The 22789-nt window shown below is 45.3% G+C and overlaps 8 protein-coding genes across 8 annotated transcripts; 4 read left to right on the forward strand and 4 right to left on the reverse strand.

Annotated features, from left to right (window-relative positions):
* Window positions 1-1659: 1659 nt before the first annotated feature.
* Window positions 1660-2933, reverse strand: DFJ58DRAFT_840484 (uncharacterized protein; the record flags this gene model as incomplete). The annotated part of the gene is made up of 5 exons (XM_041392619.1): window positions 1660-1722; window positions 1783-2520; window positions 2576-2650; window positions 2699-2805; window positions 2867-2933. 5 exons carry the CDS (start codon window positions 2931-2933, stop codon window positions 1660-1662), a joined length of 1050 nt encoding a protein of 349 aa, XP_041244988.1.
* A 5014-nt stretch (window positions 2934-7947) lies between these two features.
* Window positions 7948-8103, forward strand: DFJ58DRAFT_658852 (uncharacterized protein; the record flags this gene model as incomplete). The annotated part of the gene is made up of 1 exon (XM_041382056.1): window positions 7948-8103. A coding segment is annotated over one exon (156 nt), but the record flags the coding sequence as incomplete, so codon positions are not given.
* Window positions 8104-8133: 30 nt separating this feature from the next.
* Window positions 8134-8478, forward strand: DFJ58DRAFT_658866 (uncharacterized protein; the record flags this gene model as incomplete). The annotated part of the gene is made up of 2 exons (XM_041382058.1): window positions 8134-8241; window positions 8299-8478. 2 exons carry the CDS (start codon window positions 8134-8136, stop codon window positions 8476-8478), a joined length of 288 nt encoding a protein of 95 aa, XP_041244990.1.
* Window positions 8479-10269: 1791 nt separating this feature from the next.
* DFJ58DRAFT_608351 (uncharacterized protein) lies at window positions 10270-10893 on the forward strand (the record flags this gene model as incomplete). Its single annotated transcript, XM_041380844.1, has 3 exons — window positions 10270-10413; window positions 10469-10682; window positions 10733-10893. Coding segments are annotated over 3 exons (519 nt in total), but the record flags the coding sequence as incomplete, so codon positions are not given.
* Window positions 10894-11224: 331 nt separating this feature from the next.
* On the forward strand, window positions 11225-11491 carry DFJ58DRAFT_658873 (uncharacterized protein; the record flags this gene model as incomplete). Its single annotated transcript, XM_041382059.1, has 1 exon — window positions 11225-11491. A coding segment is annotated over one exon (267 nt), but the record flags the coding sequence as incomplete, so codon positions are not given.
* A 2578-nt stretch (window positions 11492-14069) lies between these two features.
* Window positions 14070-18238, reverse strand: DFJ58DRAFT_876980 (uncharacterized protein; the record flags this gene model as incomplete). The annotated part of the gene is made up of 19 exons (XM_041394464.1): window positions 17596-18238; window positions 17323-17467; window positions 17222-17285; window positions 17088-17159; window positions 16990-17028; window positions 16714-16937; window positions 16455-16577; window positions 16301-16358; window positions 16177-16241; window positions 15900-16104; window positions 15834-15853; window positions 15672-15787; window positions 15410-15614; window positions 15195-15355; window positions 15046-15142; window positions 14850-14978; window positions 14576-14773; window positions 14184-14513; window positions 14070-14132 (listed from the first exon to the last, which is right to left on the reverse strand). Exons 1-19 carry the CDS (start codon window positions 17754-17756, stop codon window positions 14070-14072), a joined length of 2475 nt encoding a protein of 824 aa, XP_041244993.1. The 5' UTR covers window positions 17757-18238.
* Window positions 18239-20374: 2136 nt separating this feature from the next.
* On the reverse strand, window positions 20375-21044 carry DFJ58DRAFT_840488 (uncharacterized protein; the record flags this gene model as incomplete). The annotated part of the gene is made up of 3 exons (XM_041392620.1): window positions 20375-20754; window positions 20807-20912; window positions 20970-21044. The coding sequence occupies 3 exons, from the start codon at window positions 21042-21044 to the stop codon at window positions 20375-20377; spliced, it is 561 nt and encodes a 186-aa protein (XP_041244994.1).
* On the reverse strand, window positions 20977-22186 carry DFJ58DRAFT_782421 (uncharacterized protein). Its single transcript, XM_041389842.1, has 3 exons — window positions 22121-22186; window positions 21899-22058; window positions 20977-21836 (listed from the first exon to the last, which is right to left on the reverse strand). The coding sequence occupies exons 1-3, from the start codon at window positions 22151-22153 to the stop codon at window positions 21229-21231; spliced, it is 801 nt and encodes a 266-aa protein (XP_041244995.1). The 5' UTR covers window positions 22154-22186; the 3' UTR covers window positions 20977-21228.
* Between the last annotated feature and the right edge of the window lie 603 nt (window positions 22187-22789).

Here is a 22789-nt window from a genome sequence, read left to right on the forward strand (position 1 = left end):
CTCAAAAGGTCAGCTTACGTGCTTGGTTCGCCGGTGAGTATTTTCAGTCATGTCAACCATGCTGCCGTCCTCAACTATCTTTCATTCAGAATTCAAGCATGCAGGGTGTATGTCTGCAGCGAAGCAAGCGGCGCTGCTGCGTTGAAAATACCGAGGTCTTTATGCAGTTACCAAAATATTTCTCGTGTCCCTTTGTACTTGCGTCGTGTACTGGCTCATAACATGAACGCAGATCAAAAATTCTCCAGTGCTTACACGCCACGAGTTTCACCACCCGCTGTGAATGTCCTTTGTGCACATGACAATGATCATGTTTGCTCAGCGCGTGCTCTCCACTGTCAATGAGTTGAAGTCCAGCATCTAACAAAAAACCCAGCTTTATGTCCATTGAGAGTGAGACTCATTGCAGGACAGTACTAACTAGTCGTCAATGGAGCCCCATGCTCCGGTCGATACTGCTGCCGATGTGAACTCACCGAGAACAGTTGGGCTTGACGCGGCCAAAGAAGATCGATGCCTCAGGATGTGACAAGTCCTCCACCCTCAACACGAATATCGTCCAAGATGGCGGGGTCGGGAGATCATGCATATGAGGAGGCATGAGACGGGCAAATGACGGTGCCAGATTTGAATAGCTTCCTTTATAGAGCCTGCGAGACTCGTTGTCTCAGGATACGGAGTCGACTGTACAGGAAATGAAAATGCTACCGGATTCTGGAATTGGTTCGGAACCCATCGATCATCGCGTTCAACACATTGAATAGAGTGGGAATATAGCGCCAAACGTTCACCCAACGTACTGGTAACTTGCACTCAAACAAAAGCTACTTAACACGTCTGAATACTCATTGCCATCGGGCTTACTCGCAGGTCATATTTCTAGCGCAAGCAAACCCTGATCGTGCTCGATTCACCCCCACCGGAAACTTGGCACCGATTGATCATTGATGTTTAAACAGCCCAAGACTATCCGAAGTTCGAACGCATCTCCTGTTATGTGGGTTTTACGGTGTTGGCTTGGCGAACCGTGGACAAATTGACAATGGTCAATGAGAACTCGAGGTAATGATGTGCCATCTAACTTATCAACTTTGAAGCACTGTCCCTCGAGCTGTTGCGAGAGATCGCTCTTCATCTCAATCTTCAAGACGTCCTCACCCTCAGGATGGTATTAAAGCTATGCCGTGGAATAGCTTCGATCATGGTGATGCTCCGCTAATAGCTATCCCCATGTCTGTGGTCCTCGCCTGGTCGTCATTTACAAAGAAAAAACTAAGGTGTCTGCCACGAGATCACCGTTTTCTGCCGGCATTTCTACAAAGTGCGTGCATACTTGTCGGATTGGCGAGTGCCCGAGTAAAGCACATCCTTTGAAGACCCTAACCCCAAGAACAGGATATATCCAAATCGAAACGAGGGTCGATCAGACTGCTATCTGCGTGTACATACAACGAACATATGGTCGTCTCAGGAAATATTCGAGCCAGATTGACAAGAAAAAATGGAGACCACAAATACAAGTTATACAACATAAACATAGCGAAAATTGGAGTAAGATTGTGATCAGAACAAGGCACTATGTAGTAAGTCAAAATGAAAGCATGCAGAACGTCCCAAATTCCCTTTCAGTTTAGGTTGATGCCAGAAGTCAAAGGGACCTCATATTCGTTCGCACGTCACCTCAGAGAAGCGAAGTTTCTGACCAACTTTGGGGTTGCCATACTAATGGACGAAAAAAAACGTCTTTAGCAAAAAAACCCTTTGAAAAGCAGTAAAACTTACCAATGTCAGTCCGGGCGTGGGCATCGGGCAAGCGTATGCCAATGCACCGCCAGAGGGACTACCATGCAGTTGAAGAGCGCATTCACCGCCAGCACAACTAGGGATACCCGTGAATTTACCGGCATGGCTGGCATCAGTGGTGAATTCCATATGGGCGCCACCAGAGGCGTCATTAATCCACCCTTTCGTTGACAGTAGGTCTTTGTACAAGCCATGCTGATCTTGGAGGGAGAAGGCCTCGCCCATCTCAACCTCCTTTCCACGTGCGCAATCAGTAGTTGATTTGCAGACTTTGAAGGGGATATCGACGAAGAAGCCGTTTTTCTTGTAGTCGGTGTGGTCCCGGTCGAGGCCAAGTTGCTGGCCATCGGCGAAGGAGAGGATATAGCAATGGCCATATTTGATGCCTAGGTGTTTGCCATGCCCACATACTGGAGAATTCGTGCACGTGCAAGAGGGTTCGACACCGCCATGTCCATTGCTACACGTCTGAGGGTAGGGACCAGGGAATGGGACGCACTGGCCGTCGACCAAGTGTGTCCCAATTGGGCACGAGTTATGGGGACCAGGGACGCATTTGCCATCGATCAGGTGTGTCCCAATTTGGCACAGGTGAGGAGGGGAATGAGTGTCTGGGGTGCACACCCCATTGTTCATGTGAAACCCAACCGGGCAGCACCCTCCGCGCTTAGAACCGCCTCCGTTCTCATGCGTCCATACGTGACCCTTGGCGCAGCACTGTCCCGAAATGTCAAATAAGAATTATTGATCGGAACTCAGACCGAAACCATACCTTGCCTAACTGTGCGGGCTTGTCGATCCATGTGAGACCACTCACATCTTGACAACATTTCTTTTCTTTGGTGTCCTGCTCAGCTATTCAGTATTAATTCCGAAAATATATGTACCGACTTACCGCGTCAAAAAACTCAACACCATGGCAGATTTCTTTGACTTCTGTCCGACGGCACTTCGATTGACCATCGCTATCGTGAACTATTTCCCAGCCATCAGTGGGCAGGCCTGACGATATACATCAATTGAGCATACTGGTGAAGGTGGATTTGACCGCAGAATAGTACACCTACCTGCTTTCCTAGCATATTCCTCACAGGCAGAAGCACAGGGACCATCGCATTTCGAACCAACATGGAAGGCGGCCTCAGCGTGTTGAGAAAGTACGATAAAGGCTTGTGAGAGAGCTAAAGCGGTTATAAAAATAAGTCGCATCGTTGTAGATGGCATACTAGAGAAGTTGTAGTGTGCCTTTTAAATACTGTTGTTAGCGCTTACGCTTAACCCCTGTATAGGAGAGCAGGTGATTGCCATCGGAGTTCAAGCTTCAAGAACAATGATGCACATAGCATCAGAGAATCCAGCTCCCCTGGTTCGTCTGATGTTCTTAATGTGGAAGCAATATGCCCTGTATAATTTCGGAATAGTCGTATGCTAGTAGCTGGAAATATATCAAGTAAGTTCTTTCTAAATTGGCAAGTCAGTGACGCAAACCAGAGGGAGAACCACCTTACTTGCGCACCGGCGTTAACGAGCTTGTTGCTCATTGTGACAATAAGATAGTAACTTTCCAGTCTATCATCGAATGTTGCCCTGGATAGAAATTCGTCGGGTCAGCTGCGAATTATTTACTTGCTGGAGTTACTGCAGTGGGATGAGAACCAAGGGTGTTAGCAAGATACACATAGACCAGATCAGAATCATGTACTGAGGACAGGCTCGGAGCGAGTAACCAACAACGTGCGTGAAATTGTATGCCCACTTACAACCACAACGTAAAACTTGCGATGTCAGTGTCAGCGCCAGCGGCCATACGAACGACGGAGAGAAGTGAAGCTTCCGACGGGTTTCATGACACCCAAAGGGTGCACGCCAAGACGGCTAATGCGCAGATCGAAATGTGCCGGTGACATATCCAAAAGTCCGTCGAGATTAATGATGGAAGGAACGAGCCTGCGTAAGTTCGGAATACGCGTATGGCAGTAGCCGGAAACATATCAAGTAAGTTCTTTCCAAATCGACGAATCTGCAGTGATGAAGATCAGAGGGAAACCGAACTTACCTGTCAGTTCAATATCAATAAAATATCCGTTATGCGGGTGAGATAACTTTGTGGCCCGTGGGGTGATTGGCGCTAACGAATCACGCACATTCTGGATATATCATCGGCGCATTGGCCCCAGGCTGACAGGATTACTTGAATATTTATTCAAACCCAGATTTACCAATCATTCCTGCCTTACTCGGATCCTCAAAGTTCCAGAAAACATAAGGATACGTAGAGGACTCGCGAAGATATAACGAGGGTACGAGAAAAAGAAAAATCGAACCGACAAAACTGAAGTACATCATGTGAGCCGTGACTCGCGTACTCGTCCATTCAACTACGCAACTGAACATCTCTTCAATAAGGAGTCTGGGTCCTTTTGGTGTTTGAACCGAGTAGGGATGTCGAAGGCGTCCATGGCATAATTCAGGTACACATACCTTTCATATCGTGGTGCATGTTTAGTCTTGAATACAGTTATTCTTTCGCTGACTCGGATGGCATTTGTCAACGAGTGCTCGGTTGATCTTGAGTGAGAGAGATATGCTTGTTTCACGACAGCAGATCTCACGAACACTTCATTTTTTTAAGCTTCTGCCTATGAGGAACTCTTTCAACACTTGGTATTTTTTCCACCTAAATGCACCTTCCTTTCATCCCACATGACATTGCACCCTGTACTTCAACGATTATCTCGGATCCATGTCTCGCTCTGGCTTGGTTTTCAACAACTCTATGGTTTGATCGGTACGCAGTACTGTGAGCACAGCAAATCCGCGATCATTTATTCCACTTATCAATTGGCATCGCACTTGTAAGTCGGAGCTCAGTACAGATATAATTCGGCACATAACTAATTAATACAAGGTATCTCCTCAAGGTAACCGCTTCTACTCAAAGATCAGCGAGTCATGTTGGATGCTGACGTGTGTCCACCATCCTCCCCCTCGGATAAGTACAGGATGGTGTGGTTGTGATGAACGGTCTCAAAATAGGTCTCCTGGCTGTACGAATATCTGGGACTGGGACAAGCTTTTCGAAATATGCGACCAATGTGCAAGGTATTTTCTGGTGAGGGCGCTTCCATTGCATATCCTGCACTGTAGAGTGGCGTGAACGGTCTTATATATCCTGCGTGTCAATGAAAATTTTGATCATGTATTGTTTGGCTGTGGCGACCGTCATGAAGTGGGGTCATTGAATGGCTGTACACGCAGTTTGACTATGGTGATGCAATTCCAGGGAACTGAAAATTTTCAGACGAGTAGCAGGGGACGGTAGACTCTAAGCTAACGAGGGTGAGCCTGTGTTTTGTATTTGTCGTAGGCTCAGATTCCGGGTGGTACCACTAATTGTTAACTCGTAGGTCCAATGTTTTGCCCAATCACAACTCCGATCATTTCAGGAAGCCTTTGACGCTGTCAGATGTATTGAAACTCTGCGCCCATCTATCTGTGCCAGCATGGTACACACTTCTTATGATGCCCGTGTTCTGATCAGTTTCATCTCCTCGCCATCGGTACCTAAAAATCTCTATCAGATTCTGGAAGATGGTACAGGATAGCACCTAGCACCCGGAGTCGGAGTTTCGTCACTGCTTCACTTGAAGCACCAATTTCAGTCTTCCCCCATGCGAGACCTTCTTTCTAAACTTGCAGGTGATGATGTACATGGCCTGGGGCCAGGCCAAAGGCACATCCTAAACACAGCGTCTTATCTACACGCGCAGAGTTTTATATTTTTCTTCAGGAAGAAGCAGCAGCCCGCGGCCGCCACAGGGGATCTAGACACAGTTGTCATCCAAATCCCAATTTTCTGTTACGTTGTGTCTATGACATGGTCAGATGGATCAATATTAATGCCGGTGGACGGTAATGGGCGGTATTGATTGACTTACAATTTACAGGGAGATTCCTGATAATGCCACATCCAAAACACAAGTCAGTCGAATACCCGAGTGGAAGGTAACGCTTCGTGAGTCACCTTCATATTATTGATAATAATGTAAATGAAGGCGTCTTTATGACCAGATGATTGGCATGGATCCCTGAAATGACATTTGGCCCTGCCAGTGGTTATAGTGATGAGTTTTGCTTCAGCATTGCCTCAACATATCTTCCGAATCACATTGTCTCGGAATACCATGTATAAACACTGAGAGCTGAATCCTCATGTTTGTGAACAAGAAGAGAATAACCCCGTTTGCCCATACGACGAAGCCGTGCCATTGAACTTTGGCAAGTCGTGACCAGCGACAGACACAGCTGGGGCAATGTGCAGCACGGTTTGTTGAACTTCAGACGGGATGTTATTTCTGGACATTTGAGTGCAGTTTATTAGACTATGCATCGAGTAACAGCTTGGTGACAGTTCGGAAATAAAATGGGGGAGTATTTAAAATAAGAATTGAGTGGGGCTAGCCATGGGCGTTCGGTCGACCGGGCGAGTTGAAATTGACAATGATATTTTAGAATAGATACAGCTTAAAGCACAGCAGTGAGCGCCAGTGCAGCTATCACCACGCGGGACGGAAGCGTCTTGCTTTTGGAAATAGTGGGGATCAATCAAATGCCAGTGAACGTCAACCCCAGCGCTAAAGTTAGACGCATGTGCCCTCACGTGCCCCTTCCTTTCCAAACACTGCAGCAAAGTCATTGTCTACTGCTCACAGTGGGCTGTATGCTACAGATACAACAGCCGTTTCGCCCGGTTTTTTTTTTTTTTTTGAATCCAATTTTTGTCCTTTGCAGAGTAATACTCTATGTAGGACATTACATTCTAGTCTTCGCCCGGTTTACTGGCCATGTCGTTGCATATCCACGAAATGCATAGGCCACCCTGAGGATTTTGACACCGGCAGAGATGATCTCGTCCATACCGTGCACTCAACATTCAGCACTATGACCCGCAATTCTGTCGACGTTTTTCGAAATGGCCGGATCCCAGGCATACAGTGAATATCTTTCAAACTAGTGAGTTTTGGCTCACACCGAGTCCTCCATACTTACTGTATAATACTCGGATGGGAAAAAGACTCAAAAAGTAGGCAATAGAAGCTAGAGTTTAAAAGTCTGGTTGGGTTCGGTCTTTTTGCTAATTTTGGCAAGACCGGACCCAGACCAGTCTGTCTAAACTCAATTTCATACTACAACCTGGACTGAACCCTCCGAGACTGGTTGTGTGTGACTGCGACATGGTTTGCAGTCGGTTGCCAACCGGTTGCAGATACAACCGGTTGGCAACTGTGTAAGACTGGTCAGGACTGGTATGACTGATGAAATATACTTGTAGAATGACGGAAATGTAACACTAGTATAGTACAGGGGAAATCAGTATCATACTAGTACAACGTGTTTACCACCAGGCATACTTAGCATACTGTCTACCTCGCCTCAAAAAAAATAAGACTCATTCTCTTACTCCACAACCCTCCAATTTATGATGTTGAATCCACGGAAGTCTTCATGCAAGTGGATGGCAACCGCAAAAGCTCTCGCTGGCTCTGAAACTTGTAATGCAACTCTGAAAGGCTCTCATTCAAGACCCCCGAAGTCACCAAAGAATTCTAAATGAAAAAGACCAGTAGTCAGTGAGGAAGAGTCTGACAAGCAGCAGTTATTCAAGCCCTCCAGAAAATCAATGCACCTCTAAGAAGAAAGCATCCAAACGTGTCCGGAAAGGGAAAGCTCCAGCCCCCCCAGTTGACGTTGAGGAAGTGCATGACCTTGCCGCCGTGGAAAGTGAGCCTGAAGTGATAGGGTATGACTCTAGTATCGAGGACCGCGACAGTGATAATGACGAAGACGAGGCAAGTAAAAGGATACTGTAGAAAATCAGTGTTAGCTCACGGGCATGCACAATAGCAGGGAAATGATCTGGGGGAACAACACAAGGCAGATCTCCCAGATCTATTGATAATGAAGAAACAGTGGGCTAGTGATCTACTTACCATGTTTACGGAGAAGTGCGTGGTGAAATTTGTCGGCATTGATGGTGTAGTAGATACAAAGAAAGGACGCTGGTGTATCATTTGCAAGTGAGTCAGTATAAAATATCTTGTGATGGGCAATCAACTTACCATAATTCCGAAGGGATGATGAAAATTTGTAAAGGATAATGGGAAGCGGAAGGTGTTTCATCTAGGTAGTAATTCTTCATGCCGTCAACACATATGCAGCCACTACAAGTTCTACAAGGCCAGATGTAGGGAGTTAAAGATCCGGGAGAACCACTATGCGATGCCTTGTGAAATGTTGTGAGAGCTGGAGAAAGAGTCGAAAGGAAAGCAGATGAAGATTGATAGATTGTTCCAGAAGACAGAGAAGAAGCAGTTAAAGGAGTTTTCAAGAGATTCCGTACTGCATGCAGTTGCAGAATTTGTTGTGTGTGACGATCAAGTGAGGCCTGTGCCATATTCATATAATCGTGTTATACTGATTGTTTACTACATTTAGTCTCTAGCATTGGCAAACAAGACCACATTTTGGAACTGCTTAGTTGCAATGCGTCCAGCTGCAACAATAGTAGATTTACCTTCAACGCACGATATCACAACATATATTCACAACTCGTTCATCAAGCTCATCAAGGATATCAAGGATGAGATGCAGGTATGTGTTTTTTTTAATAGATAAATACATTTTCTAACATATATAATAGTCTGTAAATACTGGCCGCATCTCAACAACTACCGATCTCTGGTCCATTGACCAGACCAAGGCATCATTCCTGGGACTTACCGCGCATTGGATTCATATTGAGAAGGAAAGATGGGATCTACAGTCACACGTCATTGTGTTCCGTGGTGTCTCTGGTGCGCACAGTGGAGATAATCTTGGAAGGTACATAGTCAGCTTATGCGAGCGAGTGGGTATCATTTCTACCCAATCTACAAAGGTATTTCTTGCTCTATCTCACCTCTGAACACTACTGACTCAGATGAATTCATTGAACTCAGCTTTTCGTTGTGACGGCCGATAATACCAGAAATAATGACACAACCTGTGACAAGATAGAACACGTTTTGCATCGCTGCCACATTTACTCCTTCAATGCTGAAGAACACCACCTCCCCTGCCTTGCTCACGTTCTGAATCTCACTATCATTGCTATCATGTCCATCATCTCTCGCATTGCCGCTGTGGAAACTACTACTGCAATCTGGAATTTGATCCTTTACTGACAAACAGCCGTGTCTTGGGAGGATTGCTGGATGTTGTTGCAGCTGTGCGCACTCTTGCAATTAAGGTACATTTCTGACATTGAGATTTGTAGTACCGCTAACGATCTAACAGATACAATGCTAAAATCAATGAATTGAATACTTTCAGGTGCTTCAAGTGAAGTGTGGTGTGAAAATCTCAACCTGACTAGGCACTTGTAAGTACTTAGCCAGTATATGTCTAAGCTCTGCCTATGCTGCTATACTTGCAAACAATAAAGCAAGAACGTTCGACCCAAGGGAAAAGCTACAAAGGACAACTCAAGATCAAAAGACTCAAAAGAGCGCTAAAGCGCGGGAATAGCGCGTCGCAAGATAGAGCGCTAATGCGCGGGAAAGAGCGGAAGTCAAGAAAGCAGACACTGAGTCAAAGGAGGGTAATGGATAGCAAGTGAGATCAGAGGTATTGATTGCAAGGGTAAGGAAAGTCAAATAGGGGCCATAGAGCGCAACTAAAGGGTGACTACTTCTAAGTAAAACCTAAGGGAAGGAAATACAGTCGAAGGGAAGTAATGTTGAAGTAGTCACCATAGGCTTCTTATACTAGTAAACTATACCATCTCGGACTCGGAAGGGATAGGATATACATGTAATAAGACTGTAGCACTTTTTACAAACTCGAGGCAAGGCAAATTACATACCAATGAGGTAGGATGGACAATGGATGGATTCCGATGTTTCGGGTGGATCTTAGAGTGCGAGAACAGCGCGCTGGATAAGCGCTAAGCGCGGGAACAAGTGCTAGATAGTGCGGACATGTGCTAGATAGTGCAGACATGTGCTAATGGACCTAAAACACATTGTTGGTAGTTCTGACAGCGCTATAAGCGCAGGAATAGCATCGGATAAGTCGCAAGAGTATGAATAGCGCTGTGGTAATGTGCGCACACAGTGCGGGAAAGTGCGGAATAGCATCGGACAAGGGTTATGGCTGAGAGAACTGAAGACTGCTGATAGGGGAGTAGTGAATGATATGAGGGATAACTTTGGTCCACCTATTGAAGGCTTATGCAGGTATACATGCCTAGCGCCAATATGATTGTCACAGCGGTATCACAACTCCGCTCAAGATCCCTCTTCATAGCAATATTCACTGGGGAACTGCTGATGGCATGCTCGGGTGTGCATACCTTTTGCGACAGGTAAGTAAAAACGCGATTGGTGATACTACATTACTAATCCATTTGCATAGCCTATAAATATGTTTATCAATACTGCAGACGAGCTCTTTGGCCCCATCACTACTATCCGACGTCCTGCGCTTGGAAAGAAACACATTCCCTGGACAGCCTTTTCCTTCACAAGTGCTGATTGGGAGCGCGTTGAAGATGCACATGTCATCATTTCAGTATGTTCCTTGTTTCATAATATGTCCTATGCCTTGCTCTAATTTATGTCCATAGGAGGCTAATGAAATCCAGCAATACTTTTCTTCTGAAAGTCAACCAACTCTATGGCGTGCAATACCCGCATTTGAGGAACTACTGACGGCATGGGAGCGAAAGCGGGATATGCCAAAGTATGTACCCTACAAGGCCGCAATCGAGAAAGCACTCGATAAGGTCTGTAAGCACTACAGAAAGATGGACGACAAACCTGTCTATGTGCTTGTGCTGGGTGCGTTCTTCTATTTTTAATTTGTGTTGATGTTACTGATAGATTTACAGTTCTTCATCCATACTATAAACTCGAATACATCAAGATTGCCTGGGGAGGAGCGGAAGAACAAGAACAGGAGCATGCAGCTGGAAATCCCAATGCCAAGGATTGGCATGACGAGGCCCTGAAGATCATGGAGAGGACTATGGAAGACTATTGGAAGACTCGTGACTCCCCCGCCACCACACTGAATCTATCAGCTTCCACCACGCCAGGCACCGCCACCGCCGCCATAGTACCAGGAGACACCGCTACTATGGAATCTGAGTTCGACCATCATCGCTGTCTGCTTCTTATAAAGGCAACGTGTGACCATGACGCTGGCTGGGCTGAGGAACTGTGGAGATACCTCAAGGTCATCCCTGATGTCTCAAAGGATATGGATATCGTTCACTGGTGGTCAGTAAGTGCATGGCATTTGTACTATTATCTATTTGACTGATTCTTTTGTCAGAAACATGCTTTGATATATCCGACACTTGCAAGGATTGCCATTTGCGATTCCTGCATCATTGGTTCCATGTGAATGGCTTTTTCAGGGGGGTGCAGAGACAGCCACCAACAAACGCTCTCATCTAGGTGCAGAACATTTTGAACAGCTGCAAATGCTCAAGTTTTCGTGGCGTAAGTCTCTCATCAATTTGGCCCAAGCAAACTCAGGTGTTGTTGAGGAGGTCTTGCTAAACAAGTATAAAGACCTCCTTCTCGTGGATGAGGACATGGCTGATTGGGAGAATGAAGCCGGCGAAGTCCATAGTACTACATAGTAAGTCTCTAGTGCATCATGTCTACATAGTATTGTGTAGTCGAAATTTCATGTTTTGAGGTAACCGGTCCCAGGTTAGACCGGTTGTAGTCGAGTTTTCACCAGTCTGATGCCGCAGGTCAAATGAGGCAACCGGCAACTGGTAGAGGTGATATCAAGGGGCAACCGAGACCGAAGTTCAGTCTAGAAAAGTTGCGGTCCAGTTGAGTCTGCAGTCTTTTTCCAGTTGCACAACCGGACTTTTAAACTCTACATACAGTGGCTCAAAAAACTGTCCGCATGTTTTGACATTTTTCACTATCTATGATATTGTGTGAGAATGAACAAATTCCTCAAGGACATACTTATACCACATTGTAGTATGGCTTCAGGGCTTTTATTTGAGCCCTACACCGTGGGAATCGGCGGAGATATGGTGGAGATATAAGGCTTATAAAATGATGACTCATGTGGACAGTTTTTTGAGTGTATATTAAAACTATATAAATCATTATTTATGACACCATAAAAATCATGCCACTATTATATAAATTATAAAGTGGTGTCATTATGTTATTTTATGACTATATCTAACTATATAAACCAGAATATCTCATGTATCATAGTCATAATCACCATGAAAGCCATCTCCTCTGCTCAAAGAGATAATATCCTCTCTCTGTCTTATGCTGGCCTCTCTGCTCGCCAAATTTCCTCTAGAACTGGAATATGCAAGTCCACTGTGGCCAAGTTCATCAAAGAAAGCCACCCAGACAAGGAAAACTCTTGTGGAGGACGTCCATCCAAGCTTACCTCTACTGACAAAAGGGCTATTATCCAACATATCACTACAGGAAAGGCTGATAATGCTGTCCAAGCCACCCATTATATCAATTCCACCATCACTACCCCTGTCTCTTCACAAACTGTGAGGAATGTTCTCAAGGCAGCTCATCTCAAGGCAGTAACAAAGAAGAAAAAGCCTCTTCTCTCCATCAAACATAGGCAGAGAAGACTAGCCTTTGCCTTAGCTCATCAACACTGGACTGTAGAGGACTGGAAGCATGTTATATGGTCAGATGAGACCAAAATCAATAGGATTGGGTCAGATGGGAAGGTGTATGTATGGAAAAAGAAGGGAGATGGCCTAACAGACAGAGAGGTTAATGGGACTGTCAAGTTTGGAGGAGGTTCTTTGATGGTATGGGGCTGTATGGGATAGAATGGTGTGGGAATGCTTGCTGAGGTTGAGGGGAAGATGAATGCTGAGCAGTATGTGGACATTTTAAATGACCACTTGCTGCCTAGCTTGGCAGAATCAGGGATTGATGAAGAAGATATCATTTTCCAACAGGATAATGATCCCAAGCACACATCCAGAAGAGCTAGGGAATGGTTTGAAGAACATAACATCAATGTTCTTGACTGGCCAGCACAGTCTCCTGATGTCAATGTCATTGAACATCTCTGGGGAACACTCAAGAAAAAGCTTCAAGCCTATGAAAACCCCCCTAAAGGAGTATGGGAGCTTTGGGAGAGAGTAGCAGTGGAATGGGGGAAGATCACAGCTGAGGATTGCCAGAAATTAATTGAGAGTATGCCTAGAAGGATAGAGGCAGTAATTAAAGCCAAGGGAGGTCATACAAAATACTAGAATACCTGGTTATTACTGTAAAATACTTGAGTCAAAAAACTGTCCGCATGAGTCACCATTTTGTGAGCCTTGTATCTCCACCATATCTCCACCGATTCCCACGGTGTAGGGCTCAAATGAAAGCCCTGAAGCCATACTACAATGTGGTATAAGCATGTTTTTGAGGCATTTGTTTGTTCTCACACAATATTATAGATAGTGAAAAATGCCAAAACATACGGACGGTTTTTTGAGCCACTGTATCCATCCTTATGATGTTAGTATTCCTAGTAGTCGTTGAAGGCGAGACAACGAGCTTGGACTGTGGCGTGTGCAGGCCAAACCTTGATTATCCTCTGAGATCATTTCTGTCCAGTCAATCATTTGGGGAGCTGCTCTCGCCAGCGATCCTGAAACACCTGGCAATTACTTTGTCATCCACACTGTGGACAGTGACATATTTCTTCGAATCAAAGCTCTCCAGGCTCAACCATTGTGAGGCAGGCCATCCTCAGTATTACTGGTATGTCCTGGTCTCCTCATCCTTCATCTGCAACAAGCTTTTATTGATGTCGGCCCTTTACAGATGTCTAATAACTTGTACTATTAGTAGTAGTAGTGACTGCCATATTGCCTGGTGTCATGCATGGTATGCAACTCATACCATGACAGATACACAAGAGGTGTGATAAGGAAGGTATAATAGACCCTACTGTATCCTATCACCAAGTTACCCCATCATTTTCCCCTTAGTTATTAGCTAGGATTTTCACTTTCAAACTTCACTTCCATTTTTTCCATGTATTTCTATTTTGTTCTATGTAAGTGCAAGAGGGAAATTAGTGCCACTAATCGAGCAGCTGAACATGTACACGAAGCAAGTGAAAAACAGCTTGTCTGCAGTATTCACCAAGACACAGTCGTACCTCGGTGATCCGTAGAACTTCGGGTTGCACTGAAGTAGATCTCAGTGCAGGCACCAGTTGACTATTGATTCATAATGAATCCGCAAAAACCAAAACTCTGTTACCTGAGAAAAATGTATCAGTATTATCAATTGGGTTGAAGCAAATTAGCATACCGTGTCGTCCACACGCAGGTGAATGCGCCTTCCATCTGGTAATGGAATGCCATTTTGTGGTAGAAAAATGTTCAGGAAGCCGTTAAGCTTCATCCGAAAGTCAGTGAAGGCCCTATCAGTTCCATGTGAGTGCATGATATCGGAAAAGGAGTGATTGCCTTGCCTTGAACCTAAATGTGCATGGACAGTAGTAGATTCAGGGTTTCCAGCATCATCCAGGGCTTCATTGGTCTCCGGGTCACGAGAGTCTCTTTGATTGTACTTGTCAAGTTCGTCGAGTTCAGTGCACATGGACGTCGAGGTCAGAAGCCACTCATCATAGTGCAGGATCTGCAACAATAAAGCTATTATTAGGCCGAATCTGCACAACAATATAATTAGAAATGACTCACCTGAGAAGCAATGTTCTTGAAATTCGTGTGTTGAAGGTAGATTTTTCGAAAAGAGCCGTGCATCTTTTCATTGGGCTTGGTACTGTAGTTGCGGGTCACACCTTTAGCTGAAATATTGTCGAATACATGCGAGATTAAATGCTTCTTTGGAAAGTTCCAATTTTTCAATGTTTCAGGCTGCGATTCAGCGATATATTCCTAGCAAAATGTTAGACAATCATCATCTGAACAAATAGCGACTTGCATCCATAATTTCTGAGAACTTTTGCAGTACCAACCTTCCAGCTGCAATCATATCTTCCGTGTGGACTTCGAACAAGGCATAGATGTCAAACTCAATGTAATAGTGAAGGCAGCGAAGAAGTAAGTATCCCAGTTTACAGTGGGATGAAGAAAGAATATCCTGTGCCGCAAAGATAATCATCTAAGTTTTTTTAGTACCTAAAATTGTTTATGATGTATAGACAAACCTTTGACAGATCCCCAAGAACAGTACCATCAGTGAAATCCACCGCAATAACGGAGGAAAAATGCGTCAAATCAGGCCATTGTGGAAGTGCGTCGAAACTAAAACGGCTAGTCAGCACTAGCATTAATGTCTCATAGTCACAATACATACTTTTGGTCGAGTTTGACGGTGGCTTCCTGCCCAAGATCCGCAATCCAAAACTTCACTTCCTTCCACAGATGGTCGCCCCATAATCCTTCCTTGTTTGTATGGAGGCGGTTGAAAGGAAGAGCGTGATGAACGTCCATGTGAATAATTCTCGAGAAGACGTTCTTAAATCAGTGAGTTTGTCAGTATTAATAGACATTACAGCAGAAAGGGCATACCTGAACATTTCGGAGCGAGAAAGCCTTCAAGCGATCCTCCTTTTCCTTCTCAGAAGACATTGATCTCGCAGTATGGAGTATGGCTTCAGATTGGCGGCTTGTGCGTAGCTTGTGGGTACGAAGATCAGACTGCTGATCTTGTGGAACAAGACAAACTGGACACAGGAATTTCCCCGTAAGTCCACGTATCAATGTCATGACACATCTACGATTTTTATGAGCCTCGCAGTAGAGTGGTACTAGAACTAATATTGTGACTTACTGTTCTTCATAATTGGCACTCAAGATCAAAACCAAGGGCCAGAGATGATGTTGGATTCCATCCCCACATTCAAACCAATAGCCCGTGTTTGAGTGCTTTGCAACCGAGGCAAGAAGCTGGTAAAACAATGTATGCCAGACGGCATTTTTGAAGTCCACGTACTTCTTCTTCTTCATGTGTTCCTGATTCTCAGCAATCTAAATCAATACAACTAGTAATACTACTAACTGAATCGGCCTGATGCACCAACAATGGGCAACCAGCCAACAACACGACCGCCTCCTATGGCAGTATTACTGTTATGAATATGAACTGGCAGGTTGGCAATGCAGGCGATAATCGGATAGCCTTTTTGGCTCCCAAATGATGATAGTTTATTTTTGTCTGCATACAGAATGAATGCCAGCAGTTTGGCATCCGGGGGAAGGTGTGACTAAGTTACAAACATTCAGCAGGATATGATTAATTTAAGAGGATAGATAATGAATGAAGTGTCAAAACATACTTGTGCATTCCAAAATGCATTGGCAGTCCACGGTTCGTCGATAAAACGTACAAATCTTTCTCCATCTAATTTTGAGAGACGTTGAGCATCAAACACAAAGTGAGGTGCGAGACATCCATCTCACAACAAGTCAAGCGCCCAATCCCAGAGAGGGCGGTAGTGCATGTCGAATTCATGCGCCTCTTTTTCAAAGGGAACAGATACTTTATCATGCTGAAACTAAACACTAATGATAAGCTTATTATACTGTTAGTAGTAGTACATGAGACAACACTTACTCTAGTATAATGTTGTGAAGAAAGATCCCAGAGGGAACGAACTTCGTCATGATTTTGCAACGTGAATGTATCTTTGCTGCTAGCAGATTGATGCACGAGATCGAGAAGGTGATTAGTCTGATCCTTCATCATCGCATTCAAGAGCGATCTCTGCTATTTCGAAATCGAGCCGTGTGCGGAAGGGTTCCCATGGTGAGTTGTTATGGGGCACATAATCTTCTGTCAGGCAGCTGCGGGAGAACTTGGAGAAGTGATGTACAGTGGAAGGGAGTTGGCTGTGGGGATGATATCCGACTTGGATGTCATCGAGCTTGTGAGTGAGCTCATTGGGACCAGGATTAGGCTCGTTGGGACCGGGATTAGGCTTGTTGGGACCAGGATTAGGCTTGTTGGGACCAGGATCAGGCTCATAGAAGTCAGGTAATGTTGTGTCATGGTCCATTGGTGGGTACCGTTGAGGCGATGACCCTTGATTATCTGGCACTGTGTTTAAATTAGTCTAGGGATGATATCAATCAAATTGATTTGAACTTACCCATGTCTGATTCTGTTGCCCAGATCGCGGTGGCGCTCGCTATATTACAATAAGAAACATTAAAAGTGCAGTAACATAATCAAAACATAACTGCTCACCTGTAGCAGACGACTGTGCGTCCTCAAAACATAGTAGATTATTGCGAACCTTACGACGCTGCCTTCTAAGTTCTGTAAAACGATGATCAACTATAAAATATCAAGCGCATCAGATAACTGAATCAAGCACTGACCTTTCTTTTTGGCTTTCCGAACTATATCAGTGAATTCCTCATCTTCCAGCTGTTCCTGCTCTTTCTTTGCGCAAGATTTTGAATGGGATCCTAACCCTCACACACAGACAACTGCCCCACATTGATCGCACGTCACAAGGTCTGATACCCGTTGTTTTGACTTGGGCATTGGTGTGTTGTAATACCGATGTAATACCGATGGGATACGAGTAGAAGATGAACAATGAGCAAGTTGATGGTGGTAGTCTATTATTAAAGGCATATCAGTCATATCAGTAATAAGATCAGTCGCATCAAAATGACATTGGAACTCCGCCTAAGGCATCGTAATGTGCTCGAAATCAGGTCAAAATAATTTGGAGGTCCATCATAACACGTGACCATTATGATGCCGGTAAAACATCTCCGACATCCTCTGTAAGGTCCTTCGCTGCTCTCGTCCGCTCCAGTCATTCAAGTAACCATCATTATATTTTTCTATTGCCACTTCCACGCTCATTTTTACCCATCTCGATGATATACGCTTCCATGGCATATTTCACTAGGACTGTATAGAAATGTCCCCTTAGAAATAAAATTTACTTATGTCTCCTTATTTTTTCTTGTCTTCGTTGTTGTCCTTAGTTTAGCTCACAAGCCAGGCCCAAAGCCCTAAAAGGCCCTCACCTTGGGCGTGGCTTTGGCCTGGCCTACAAGGGCTCAGCCCAAAGGGCCTGAGCCTTGAGGCCCGAGGGCCTTACTGGCCGGGCCCGATGCATCACTAGCCCAGAGGCAGCCCTTCGGCGATCTCCATAACTTAGTCAGCCACTGGCATACGCAGCCAGCTCTGTTCATAGTGTGCATCGCAACATACATCCACATAGAGTCTACTTTCTTCTGCTTCTGCCCTAGTCCACGTTGATCCCTCATGTTTCCATTATTTAATCTCTCGGATTCCAGACGAAGACTCAAATGGAAGTCACTCACTGGCACAAGGTATGTACTCGTTATTGACTCTCATAACACAACTCGAGCATTCCACAGACCCACACCCTCACCATGGACGAGACCGCCTACACTATAATCCCCTCGACAGGACTGGTGTCGGTATGTTCTCATTGATTTCTCATGTTTTTCATCGTCTCATCTCGCGGATTTTAGACAAAGACTCAAATGGAAGTCACTCACTGGCACAAGGTATATTCTCCGGTTATTGACTCTCATAACACAACTCGAGCATTCCACAGACCGACACCCTCACCCTCACCATGGACGAGACCGCCTACACTATAATTACGACGGGAGGGATGTTGTCTACGGCTTTGGAGATATTCACAGAATACATCGAGGCAGATTCCAGCAACTACGTCTGCTTCGGGCACCGTTCAATTCTTCATGCACGCATGGGTGATTGGGAGTCCGCGCTTAAAGACGCAATTCAGGTGAGTTATACCGACTAATACTGAACCCCCTTCAAGGTATACTAACTTGGATTGTGACATAGTCCATTAGCATTCAAAATTCGTTGATAGGCTATATGGCCAAGACCATTGCCCACTACGGATTGAGGCAAATTCGGGAAGCGAATATTGCATTTGATCTCGCGTTGAGGTTTGCGGCTGGAGATTCAGCAACCCATCATCTTCTTGTTTTGATCAGGGTGGGTCACATTTTTCTTACATGTTCGGTGCTTCATTACGATTTTCAGGCTATTGCAACGTTCAATACAAATGCATACGATGAAGCAATCATGTATGTTAATGACATGGCTGAGGTTTCTCTCGATGCCGATCTTCTTACTTGTCAAGTCGTGCAAGTGAGTATCAATTCCAGTTCGTGTTCTGAATCCGAGACTGATTGTTCTGCGCTCGGTGCATCAGATATACTTTTACGCCGAAATGGCACTCGCTGCCTTGAAGAGCAACAATCGCGAGAAAGCTATCGAGTACATCAATGCAGCTATCGAAATCTCTAACAGCTGTTCCCTTCACACAATGGACCTTTCTATCTACACGGAATTCGTCGTGGTACGTTGATACAATATACGACTCAACATGATATGTGTGCTCAACTGCGCTTTTTTGCAGATTTTTGGGTGGGACCTGAAGTCGTTGTGGCAGACCGTAAGGAAGTATAAATGTCTTATACTCGCCCAGACGGGTAACATCGAAGCACTCGAGTACTACGTCTCACTTATGGAAGATTCCGACAAAGCTCAGAAGGCCAGCTTACGTGCTTGGTTCGCCGGTGAGTATTTTCAGTCATGTTAATCATGCTACCGTCCTCAACTATCTTTCATTCAGAATTCAAGCATGCGGAGTGTATGTCTGCGGCCTTGAAGTAAGCGGCGCTGTCGCGTTGAAATACCGAGGTCTTTTATGCAGTTACCTATATGTTTATTGTGTCTCTTTGTACTTGTGTCGTGTATTGGTTTATAACATGAACGTTGATCGATGATTCTTCAACCATTAGGGTTAGTTGTTTATTGTGTCCCTTTGTACTTGCGTCGTGTAGTGGCTCATAACATGAACGCAGATCAAAGATTCTTCAGTGCTTACACACCATGAGTCCTTCCCCACCACCCACTGTGAATGTCCTTACATGTGCACATGACAATGATCATGTTTGCTCAGCGCGTGCTCCTCACCGTCGATTAGTCGAAGCCCAGCGTCTGATACTTGTTTTTATTTTTTATCTTATGTACATTGAGAGTGAGGCTTTATGTAGAACAATACTAACCAGTCTTGGAGCCCCATGCTCCGGTCTGATACTTTCGACAGAGATAACGCCTTTTAGTTGAACGGTAAATGTATAGCAACGAAGTATTCGGTGACTCGCATCTACGCAAAAACTCCTACTACTCTCATGGAATCATTCAACATCTCCCGCACCCTAAAACATGTTGGTGTTGCACTCGTACAGTGTATACGTGCATGCTAATGTACTACATCATTAAATGACCATTTCCCATCCCTTATGCCACACCGTGGGCGCAAAGGCAAGTTGAGAAACAGCCCAAATCAGCGATTAGATCAGTAACTGAGCGTCTCCATAATCCCCTAACCGCATCCGGTATATTAAACTTCTCAAACTGCAGCCCAGCTGGGACACTAACAATGAACGTCATCAGAACTTGAGGAGGGGCAGAACAAAAAAAGGATATAAAAACGACACTCACTCCCATCCCGCAATTCTCCTCACAGGCGCGTCCAACCTCAAGAAAGCCCTCTTCCCAACCTCAGCAGCGATTTCTCCCCCGACGCCACCTGTCACATTCGCCTCATGTACGATCACGAGCCTCTTCGTCCTGCGCACGCTCTCTATGACTGTCTCTCTCCCATGGCAATATCGTTCGCAAATCGATGAGCTCGACGTTGGCGCTGCGAAAGGAGGGATGAGTGGTGCGAGTGAGGGTGGTGGGGAGTTGAGGAGACGGAGGGCGTATTGGCAGTGGTAGACGGGTGTGCCCCAGGTTAGGAGTGTCAGATCGGATCTTGGGAGGATTTCGGCGCGGGAGAGGGCGAGGGTGAAGTCGTCGATTGGGACTTGTTCAACTGTAGGTAGAATTAATACATGTATACAGGGAAGTGGGAAAGGGGGACGGACGTACCTGCAGAACGATAGAGGACTCTGGGCTCCATGAATATGACTGGGTTGGGATCGCGGATAGCTGAGAGGAGGAGGCCTTAGCATTGGATTGGGGAATTACGACCTGAGTTCCTTTAGAGTTTTCGTCGTCAAATCAGCAGTACAATGGGACAGGACATACCTTGAGACCAGATGCACCCATGAGGAACCCTTCAGGGCTCTGTGAATGGTATAGCTCGCCATGGCCCACGGCCATGGTCGGTGTACGCACTGTTAGCCCGCCAATAGAGAAGTGTCCACCTGAAGTTTGAACGGTAACGAAACCTTGCGGCTTCAGCTTCATTCACGAGTTAACTTACCGACGTTCATGAGTCGCCTTATTAAATAATCAAATAATAAATGCCGCTGGAAGTCATCCATTACAGTACTGTAATCATAGGTTAACAGTAATCGAGCATAATTTCATAGGCAATTCGCTGATATCTATGATGGTCATCTGAACCATCCGAGGCATCCAATTTAGGCAATTGCTCACTATAAATGCTATGTCCAACCCCCGTGCACTTGAAACAAGTCGAAGGGCTGGCAGGAACGACGGACTGGTGGGGGCACGCCTCACACCAGGGCATTTGTAGCTCCAGAGATGCGAAACGGGACACAAGGGGTCCCATAAGACTATGTCCTACATAGGGTATGTCTTTCAATGGGTAGAAACGGGTACAAAAAAAAAACAAAAGTAAAAAAACCACAGTCGACGTTGGGACCCAAGCGTATCCTCGGGAACACCTCCGGTCCTTTGGAAGACGACGGTCCGCTTTTTTGATGTTTTTCTGCGTCTTATCATCCGCGGCGCTGCCCACCTCTGTGCTTCTCTCTGCAGTTCGTTCGGTAAGTTTTCTTTCCGAGCTCGCTTTTTTGGCTTCATCTTCTGCGTTCTTTTTCTTCGCATTTGCTTCAGCGACTTTGCTTTCTGAGCTCACTTTTATGGCTTCATCTTCTGTGTTCTCTCTTGCCCATGCCTCTGTCGCTGATTGTGTCTCGGCTTCTTCTTTGGCCAGTTCATCAGCCGCTGAGGACGCCAGCATGGTTGACATGACTGAAAAGACTCACCAGCAAACCAAGCAATCAAGATGGCCTTCTGAGCTTCGTCGCATGGTTCCAGCAGTGATCGGTAGCACTCGAGTGCACCAATATTGCGCGCTCGGAAGAGTATAAGGCATTTATACTTGTGTATGGTTTGCCACAATGACTCGAGGTCCCACCCGAAAATCTGCAAAAAAAAGCGCGCTTGAGCATATGTATCATGTTGGGTGGTGTATTGTATCAACGTACCACGACGAATTCCGTGTAGATAGAAAAGTCCATTGTTTGGAGGGAACAGCTGTTAGCGATTTCGATAGCTGCACCGATGTATTTGACGGCTTTGTCGCGAATATTGCCCTTCGAAGCAGCGAGTGCCATTTCGGCGTAGAAGTATGTCTGATGCGCGAAGCGCAGAACAATCAGTCTCAGATTCAGAACACGAACCAGAATTGATACTCACTTGCACGACTTTACAAGCAAGAAGATCGTCATCGAGAGAAACCTCGGCCATGTCATTAACAGACATGATTGCTTCTTCGTATGCATTTGTATTGAATGTTGCAATAGCCTGAAAATCGGAATGGAGCACGGACCATGGAAGAAAAATGTAACCTACCTTGATCAAAAAAAGAAAAAGATGAGTTGCTGAATCTCCGGTCGCCAACCTCAGCGCGAGATCAAATGCAGTACTCGATTCTCGAATCCGACCCTTTCCGTAGAGGGCAATGCCCTTAGATATATAGCCTATCAACGACTTTTGAATGCTAATGGACTACGTCACGATCCAAGTTAGCATATCTTAAAGAAATTCAATACTGGTTGGTATAATTCACCTGAGTTGCATCACTAAGTGCAGATTCCCAATCACCTTGGCGTGCATAAACAATGGAACGGTTCCCATAGCAGACGTAGCTGCTG

The sequence above is a fragment of the Suillus subalutaceus genome (assembly GCF_016647625.1).
Source record: "Suillus subalutaceus strain FC151 chromosome Unknown DFJ58scaffold_39, whole genome shotgun sequence".
Lineage (NCBI taxonomy): Eukaryota > Fungi > Basidiomycota > Agaricomycetes > Boletales > Suillaceae > Suillus > Suillus subalutaceus.

Excerpts from the sequence above, each read along its gene's own strand:
- DFJ58DRAFT_782421 (XM_041389842.1), bottom strand. The coding sequence starts at position 22,153 with ATGGACTTTTCTATCTACACGGAATTCGTCGTG. Across the intron at positions 22,059-22,120 it reads TCTACACGGAATTCGTCGTG|ATTTTCGGGTGGGACCTCGA; the intron begins GTACGTTGATAC and ends TTTTTTTTGCAG. Across the intron at positions 21,837-21,898 it reads CTTGATTGCTTGGTTTGCTG|AAGAAGCCGAGACACAATCA; the intron begins GTGAGTCTTTTC and ends AACTGGCCAAAG.